The 9090-nt window shown below is 40.5% G+C and overlaps 1 protein-coding gene across 2 annotated transcripts; it reads left to right on the top strand.

Annotated features, from left to right (window-relative positions):
- Window positions 1–875: 875 nt before the first annotated feature.
- Window positions 876–8257, top strand: LOC308103847 (E3 ubiquitin-protein ligase TRIM39-like). 2 transcript variants are annotated; one of them, XM_080454036.1, is made up of 4 exons: window positions 876–968; window positions 1554–1711; window positions 2023–2067; window positions 3442–8257. In XM_080454036.1, the coding sequence occupies exon 4, from the start codon at window positions 3729–3731 to the stop codon at window positions 5325–5327; it is 1599 nt and encodes a 532-aa protein (XP_080310162.1). In that variant the 5' UTR covers window positions 876–968; window positions 1554–1711; window positions 2023–2067; window positions 3442–3728; the 3' UTR covers window positions 5328–8257. The 2 variants fall into 2 exon arrangements, with proteins under 2 accessions (XP_080310162.1, XP_080310163.1); XM_080454037.1 differs by having other exon boundaries at window positions 2006–2067.
- Window positions 8258–9090: the final 833 nt, after the last annotated feature.

Genomic DNA, 9090 nt, shown 5'->3' with positions numbered 1-9090 from the left:
TTGAGTACAGACTAAATGTATAGTTATTTTACGCCACTGTCTAGATGCAAGAAGCTCCATTGACAGCCCATTCATGAAACGGAAAAATCCTATCTGATTGTATTAAACAACGATAAATTTAGATTTGATACCAATACTTTTGTACTTAATACTTGGAATACAGGCCTTTTACTTGGTATTTTACATTGTGGTATTGCTACTAATTTAATAAGTAAAAAAAGGAGAGAGAGTAGCCCACTTCTTCCACGACCACCACTGATGGGAAATACAAAATAAATAAATACTGGATCAGTTATACTGGAACAGTAATACTGTTCCCTGTTCCAGTTACCATAGAAAATCCCTGGGGCAATCCCCTGCACTTTCCAACCACTGTTGCCATATCTTGTGAGAGAAACAAGCAACCATATATAGGAAAACAAGCCCAAAAGAAGCCACATGAGTACTAAACCTATGCGACGCGTTGTGAGCTTGTAGATCTGCTATTTTCAAACTCTTGCAATAAAATGTGGAATATTTAGAACATGTTTTGAAACATTTAACAACACAAAATCCTGGCACAAAACATTTTCATGAAAAATATTTGAGAACCACTGGTTTAAATAATAAGAAAATGTGGAAGCAAGCCAAAATAAGCGAGTGATCTTCAGAAACAAGCCCAGAGACCCCAAAAAACGCACCCGGGTGACCCCGCAACCACCAATTTTTACAAGCAACTTTACAGAAAAATAAGCACAAAGTCGCTTATAATAAGTCGACATGGCAACACTGGTTCCAACTGCCCCGCCCCCGCATGCTTCTGATTGGCTTCCTAGCTTGCGATTGACGTAATCAACGTCTGCTGCGTAGCGTGCGTGCGTCTGTTGCGTCATCACGTTGTAATGGCGGCGTCCTGCAGCAACAACAACAACAACAACAACAACACATCTAACATGCTGCAGTTTATGAAACTTATTGAACAACTTAAAGTAAGACTTGACACTTATTACACTAATATTTATTGATAGAATATACTTTGTGCGTGCGTGCGTGCGTGTGTGTGTGTGTGTGTGTGTGTGTGTGTGTGTGTGTGGACACTTGTTTTACATCCAAACTTATGAAATGTCCCCCAAAGCTGTAATACCTTACACTGTAAGGTATTATGGCTTTGGGGAAAATAACTGTCAACTTATTGTCCTTGTGTCTGGGAGTCAATGAAACAGATAAAGGAACTCTTCTTGTAACAAAAGCTTTAAATACATTTTCTGGTTCATCATTGAACCAAAAAAAAAAATTAAAAAAACACGCCCCCTCACTTATTAGCACAATATCAGTCACCAGAACCAAGGACAGGTGTTTTTGATGAATCTATTATGGTTAAAATGAAGGTTGAAGTTACAATGGGTTTGTATTAGAAGTCTGATGTAATGAATATCAAATATCTAAATATCTAAAAAAAAAAATGGTTGAAGTATTCCTTTAATGCACATCTTCCAGCCTATCAGAAACAAGGATTCAAGTATTAGAGTTAAGAGAAGAACTGAGTTATTTTATTTTTTCTGTGTTTGATTTAGAATCCTGTTCAACACAGCTGAACCTTACCTGACCCCCTGAGACTAGGGTTGGATCTGGAACCAGAGGAACCGGACCCAACATTGAGGAACCGGACCCAACATTGAGGAACCGCAGTCAGTTCCATCACATTAGGGAGCGTTTCACACTGTCAGAGCTGGTATGTGGACTTCATGTCTGCTGGTTCTCTCACTTTTTAGTTTCAAGGCCCCACTATAACTTGAGAGTTTACACATGGAACAAAAAGGACCCTTCCAGGTCCATTTGTACACTTTCAGAGTTACAGAGTACAGACCTGTAAGGGTCCATTTGGAACCCCCTCAAGTAACCCAGAGGGTCCCTGGACCTCACTTTGAGAACCACTATAATATGTATGCAATACTGTATGTATGATTTGAATTTGTTTATAATTTATTTTTAATGAAGGCTGATTTATTTTTATCTTGTTTCCAAGCATTGGAATCGTTAAAGGGAACCGTTAAGGAATCAGACCTTTGAGAGGGAGTAAACACAGAGGTTGGTATTTACTCTCCTCACCTGACAAATACACCAGATGTACAAGCTAACACCTTACCATGAAATGAAATATTGTCTTCTTTTTTTTTCTTCGAATGACACCATCTGTGTCCATTCCTGATGCAGGACAGTGGATAGTTAGTAGAGGTGTAACGATATAGTAACTGCATCGAAAAATTATTTTTATAACTACTATATCGATATGCAAACAGCTAAATATCGTGTCGTTTGACTTTGTATCGAATCGTTTTGCAATGCAAATAATACATTTTATTGATACTAAGTTCTTGTGTGTTGTATTTAGCAATTTAAAGAAGAATAAAGAGAAAGAGGGGTTTAATTACTTTTCCATTCCATATCGCTACACTTGGTTTATCGATAAATGTGTGTAATCTCTGTGTTCATGTCAAGGTGCGGCTTTGTCCATATGTGTTCAAATACAATGTCCATATATTTGCCAGAGAATCACTGTGTTTACTTATTTATATCCATAATAATTCATTTTCCCCTTAAAAAACCTGCACTATCCACATGTTTCACACAGATTAAATTTGTTTGCTAAATAGTTACTGTATGGATTTTAAATCATTGAATCGTATCGTATCGCCATGAATGAACCAATATCGTCCATGTATCGCATCGTCAACCATGTATCGTGATTAGGGGTGTGCCGATATATCGTCCCGTGATATATCGCGATACGTTTTCGTGAAAAATATATCAGTCTAAATGCAATCATAATAATATAAAAACAGAAGTATTTGTTTGCATTTGCTTCCCCCCCCCCCATATATTTTCATAAGCTTTTTTTCCCCACCATATATTTTCATATTAAAAAAGTGCCATATATCGTATCGTATCGATATCGTATCGATGTTGTGAGCCCAATATCGTATCGTATCGTTTCGTGAAATTAGTGTATCGGCACACCCCTAATCGTGATGCGTATCGTATCGCTGTTAAAATGTATCGTTACACCCCTAATAGTTAGCATGCTAACATGGTTTTAATGCAAGGGACACTTTTCCCCTTGATGATCAATACAACTCTAATGCATATCAGATAGCAGCTTTCTATTGTCCTCATTCACTTCATCTCAAACCACTTTTTCCCTTTTTTTTTACCTCAGCAATGGTGTTCTGTAGAACAATATGATAATATGCCTACAGGCAAAAAACATAGAGCGAAGCTTTTCAGTTATTGCACTGACAGCATTGTTGAATGATACATCTCATTCAACCAATTCAATATGTGTGGTGCATATGTTGTTTGTATTAGATTAAAGGTTCATTTGTGTGTGTCTGTCTGTCTGTCTGTCTGTGTGTGTGTGTGTGTGTGTGTGTGTGTGTGTGTGTGTGTGTGTACTTGAAACAGGTCTGTGGTGGTGTGTCAAAGCTCCGCTCCCTGCCAGACTCATCTGAGACAATAAGATTGACTTTCAGATCAAACCCACAACTTCCAGTGAGGAGGACAGACTGTCTTTCCACAGCTACAGGAGGGAATACTGACCCAGACCACTGGAACCTGCTGCAGACTCTGAATGAAACAAGAACCAGGATTCACAGTGAAAGTAAACTTCAGGGAACATTCTAGAGGAAGTGTTGCCACCACTGACTGACTTCCTGTATTGAGCAGAGTGTTTGTAGCTTCACTCACACTAAATGGCTTCCACGTCGTCTCTTCCAGTAGACGCTTTTTCCTGTCCTGTGTGTGATGACATTTTTAAAGATCCTGTTCTCCTGTCATGTAGACACAGCTTTTGTAAAGAATGTCTGCAGAATTGGTGGAGAGACGAGAGAATAAAGCAATGTCCTGTTTGTAAGAAAATACATTCAACAACAACAGGTAATCCACCCTGTAACCTGGTTCTGAAGAACCTGTGTGAGGCCTTAATACAAGAGAGACATCAGAGCGCTTCAAAACGTCAGAGAACTTCTTCAGGGTCTGAGGATCTCTGCAGTCTAGTACATGCTGAGAAACTCAAACTCTTCTACCGGGTAGAGGCCCTGCCTCTCCTCCCCGGGGGTCCCTGCCTCGTAAGGCTTGACCCGACTGGCGGACAGGCCGGGTCGAGCCTCTGGAGCCAGGGACGCCCGGGGGTCCCCGGTCCACCTCCGTACCCAGGGGCGGTGGCTCCCGGGGCGGGTGAGGGCGGCTGGCGGGGACCCACACTGGCTGTTGAAAAGTGTCAACAGCCAGTGTGTGTTCATTCAGAAAACCACACCAACCGCAATGTCAAACCCATCAAGGAGGAAGTCCAGAAATCACCGAAGCCTTTACAGGAGAAACTGGAGGTCTTTAATAAAATTAAAGCAACCTGTAACCAAACAGCAGAACACATTAAGGCCCAGGCCCGGCGCATAGAGAGGCAGATTAAAGTCCAGTTTAAGAAGATGCATCGGTTTCTACAAGAGGAAGAGGAGGCCAGCATCACTGCACTGAGGAAGGAGCAGCAGCAGAAGAGTCAGATGATGAAGGAGAAGATTGAGGGTCTGAACAGAGACATATTATTAACCCTTTTTTCAAACAACGTCAAACAAGAGGAGGAGCACAACGACACACTACTCACACTGCAGGACCCACAGCTGGTCTCTGGGATAGACATGGTCAAACACCTGGGCAACCTGACCTTCAGAGTGTGGGACAAGATGAAGGACATCGTCTCCTACACTCCTGTCATTCTGGACCCCAGCACTGCCCATCCAAGACTCTACCTGTCTGATGATCTGACCAGTGTGAGATGGGGAGGAAGACAGCAGCTTCCTGACAACCCAGAGAGGTTTGACATCTTTCCCTTTGTCCTGGGTTCTGAGGGCTTTAACTCCGGGACTCACAGCTGGGATGTTGAGGTTGGAGACAATAGTAACTGGATGCTGGGTGTGTTAGCAGAGTCTTTTCCGAGGAAGGGAACTGGACTGGGTAAATTCTGGAGAATAGGGTTCAATGAAGGTAAATACACAGCATGCTCCGAGTCCTCACCAGAGTCAGTCACTAAACTCTCAGTGAAGCAGAAACCTCAGAAGATCAGAGTCCAGCTGGACTGGAATAAAGGAAAGCTGTCATTCTCTGATGCTGATACTAACACACACATACACACCTTCACACACACTTTCACTAACACACTCTTTCCATACATTTGCACTCATACTTTCCCTCTGAAAATGTTACCTAGGAAGATCCGTGTAACTCCGGAACACGTGCAGCCAATTATCGTTCACTTTGTAAAAAAACTTTGTATAAAAGCACCAAACTTGGCATGAATAATGCATAATGCTTATGGCTTACTTTTTCAGAAAAGCTGTTAGCCACCTAAAAATGGTGGCATTTTTCAAGATGGCTGTCGCATCAAATGTTAAACACGTTTTTTTTTTCAGTGTAGTTCTTGAATTTCTGAACATATTTTAATGATCTAGTTGTGTATGTATGTCTGACAACACTTTCTATATAGTCAATTTGACATGCGCAACTCAGTGGATTATAAGTGGACATTTTGTGTGACGGTTTAGGCCGAGGGGCTGATATCCTTTTACCACCTATCTGTACAGATATATATCTACTGTAAGCACATTCAGGTATGGGATACAACTAGGTTCAAACAAAGTGCTCTACAACACCTAGCCCGATCGTTCATCCAGTGCCATTAAGTCCAATTCAATTCAAAGGAGCTTTATTGGCTTGAGAAAACATACGTTTACGCTACCAAAGCAAGGTTTATCAGAGGAAATCGATTTACGGTAGTCAATTTATTTTTATTTTCATGTATGTTTAAAAATAAAATGATCCAAATATTCATGATTTACCATTATTAACTAAATATAAAGTAATATGTTTTTATAAGTAATTGATCTAATAATCTCCAAGAAGATAAGCGATAGTTGCTCGCAGCCCTACACTGTATTAATACTGTAATAAAAACATAGGTGATCTTTCAAGAACGATGGACATGGGGCACAGTGGCACAGTGCCTGCCCACCACCGTTTGAATCCACAGCGGTGCATCCGGCTTTGTTCGAACGTCTATTCGAACACAATGGTGTCAAAGAATACTGAGATATAGGGCGTATAAACATGTAAATTAACTCAAAAGTTTATATCTCTCTCTAACACACAGTTGTGTAAGAGTGGGGTGAGACACACAAATCTTGTCCTGAAGACGGGTATTTACTGCTTGCCTTGACCAGAGCAGCTGTGGAGTTAAGATCTGGCCTGAAGTCCTGTTTTTACTCAACCCCTCATTATAAATGACACTTAGGCCGGGTCTGACTACTAGTAATACTCATTATTGTTGTTCCTCGCCTGATCTTGTTTTTCTGTTCTAAGCAGTATAGTCAAGCCCCCCAGAACCCAGTGGTTTCATTGAAGCCAAATGGACATGCTGGCCATTTGAGGTATTGCAGGTGTGGCCAATGTATATGTACGAGCCCATGGTGCTCCAGTGTCGTCACTGAGGACCCAAATAGGCCGCGCCCATCACATTTTCCAATACGTTTCCAACCCGGAAGAAGGGTTCAATTGGGCCCATGCGCTGGGTGAGCAACTCAATGCAAGTGAATGGGAGGCGATATCCGGTGCCCTCTCTATTATTTTTAACTCTATGAGTATAGTCAGACCTGACATGCGCTGGGTCAGCCAGGATGTTCCATTGCATTGTATTGTAAGTCCTGGCTCAGTACTCGAGTACTAAATCTTTGGAGTACGGAGTTGTTGTCTCTGCCTCATTTTGTGTCCTTATGTTTTCTGAGTACCCCCAATACAGAATGGCTTTGACAATGGAACTTGTTGTTCGGGGGAGAGACGCCGGTCAGGGAGCTTGATACTAGTCACTGCGGAGTGTTGGGCGGGAGGAGTAGGGCGAAGGCTCTATCTACCTCACGGTGTGGGCTCCTCATTGGCAGGTGAGACAGTAGGATGCAACTTGTAGACAACACACAAATGTGTGTGTGTGGGGAGGAATTGATTGGCATAACGATTAAGATAGGGAGAAAATGGTGTAAAAATAAGTTATACAAATATTATTATGGAATCAAATATTAAAAGGTAGACATATAATCATACATAAATATTTTCTTTCACGGCTTTGAACTCAAACGAGAGGTTTGACATCTTTCCCTTAGTCCTGGGTTCTGAGGGTTTTAACTCAGGGACCCACAGCTTGGGATGTTGAGGTTGGAGACAATTCATTCTGGTCATTGGGTGTGTTAGCAGAGTCTCTTCAGAGAAAGGGAAAAGCACTGGGTCAAATGTGGGGTATAATGCTATGGGAAGGTAAATACAAAGTAGGCTCATCCACTCTTTCAGTGAAGCAGAAACCTCAGAGGATCAGAGTCCAGGAAGGAAAGCTGTCATTCTCTGATCCTGATACTGACACACATACACATACACACCTTCACTGACACAATCTGTCCATACTTTTTCACTCATACTCCCCCTCTAAAAATGTTACCAGGCAAGGTCAGTGTAACTCTGGAATAAAGTAGTTTTCTATCTCTGTAGGCTATACAGATTATGCCTTCCACATCTTTTTGCATTGATGATTCATTATTTTTGCTTCTTTCTGTATGGGTATTAATGATGTTTCTCTTGTTGTTTGGATCAATGTTTCTCAACGCCGGGTACGGGGACCACCAGGGCTCCAAATGGACCCTTATGGGTCCTTAACTCTTGAGAGTGTACACATGGTACCAAAAGGACCCGTTAGGGTCGTTTTGGTTCCATTTTACACTCTCTGAATTAAATGCACGCAAGAGTTTACAGTGCATATTTTGCCTAGAGATGTTTATTTTTCTAACTTTAATCAAATGGGGGTCTGTGGCCTAATGCATCAAACTGGAGGTCCTTGATGTGGAAAACATTGAGAATCTCTGGGTTAGATCCTTGTAGGGCTCCATGTTCTATTGAACACATATTGATGTTGGTCATTTGTTCTCACTCTCATTGTGTTCCTCTGTTACCAGTTCAAGTATGAGGTTGCAATTTCATTTGTTTGTACCTGTGTATTTTCTACTACAGTTTAGAGTTATTTTAGTGGACAGTTACTAGTATGTGATTTGACCTGTGTCCCATCCCATGACCACTTAATTTGTTTTTGTTTTTTCATACTGTGCACCTGTCTTTAATGTTATACCCTGATGAAGACTCTTTGAGTCAAAATGTGTCAGAGTTCCTGTTGAAATAAAGAGTTTGAACTTGATCACAGTGCCTTGGAGGCTTTTTATTCCGTCAGGTCAGTCTATACTAATTTTCTAGTGAGTTGAACATTCACTGCTTTTATTATTACAATAATGTTGAGGACTAAGGGTACATTACTATAAAATGTATTATATCACACTAATGCATTACAGTACACTAATATCGTAGTTTTAATGTCATCCATTGTAGGGGAATGAAATAACACCATTACTTAAGGTTAAATTGAAGTTTTATTTGTTAAACATTGTGTGCGGTCTTCAAGGAAACAAATAGGAACTCTCCAATAATGTTAAAGTTTTGATGAGTCTACTTCATCATTGAACAAATTAAAATCAAGCCTACATGTTTCTGCCTAACCTTCTTCAGGGCAAGCAGGAAAAAGACCACACAACCAAGCCAATACAAATATCTATAGTAGTCAATACAGATCTGTTGTGATAGGATTCTTTTTATCAACTTCACACAGTGCACACCGCCAACCTTGATTGATAGGATCACTGATTCTCCTTATTTGTTTTCATTAATATTATTTTATTTTATTGTCTCAGATCTCTCATGGCCTTATATGGTAGTGCACGATCATCAAGCACTGAACATATAGCATGTATAAGATGTACAGTATTTTGTGTTCTTGTGTTGGTATGAGGAGCTTGTATGTGTCCTTTGTTTTGTAACATGTATGAGCTGAGCTGTTTGTGTTTTTATTTGTGTTATATGATATCTGTCATACAAGTAAAAAACAAGTGCAGTAACATTGCTTTACTAATCCTATAGTGATGATTCAAATATTGAATATTAACATCAAATATAGCAACAATGGAAATATTGCAAGTA

Source organism: Gymnoscopelus braueri, assembly GCF_963280865.1.
Source record: "Gymnoscopelus braueri genome assembly, chromosome: 16".
NCBI classification, from domain to species: domain Eukaryota; kingdom Metazoa; phylum Chordata; class Actinopteri; order Myctophiformes; family Myctophidae; genus Gymnoscopelus; species Gymnoscopelus braueri.
This window is presented reverse-complemented; position numbering and strand designations above follow the sequence as displayed.

Bases quoted from the DNA above. Each gene is read 5' to 3' on its own strand.
- LOC308103847 (XM_080454036.1), top strand. From the start codon at position 3,729: ATGGCTTCCACGTCGTCTCTTCCAGTAGACGCTTTTTCCTGTCCTGTG.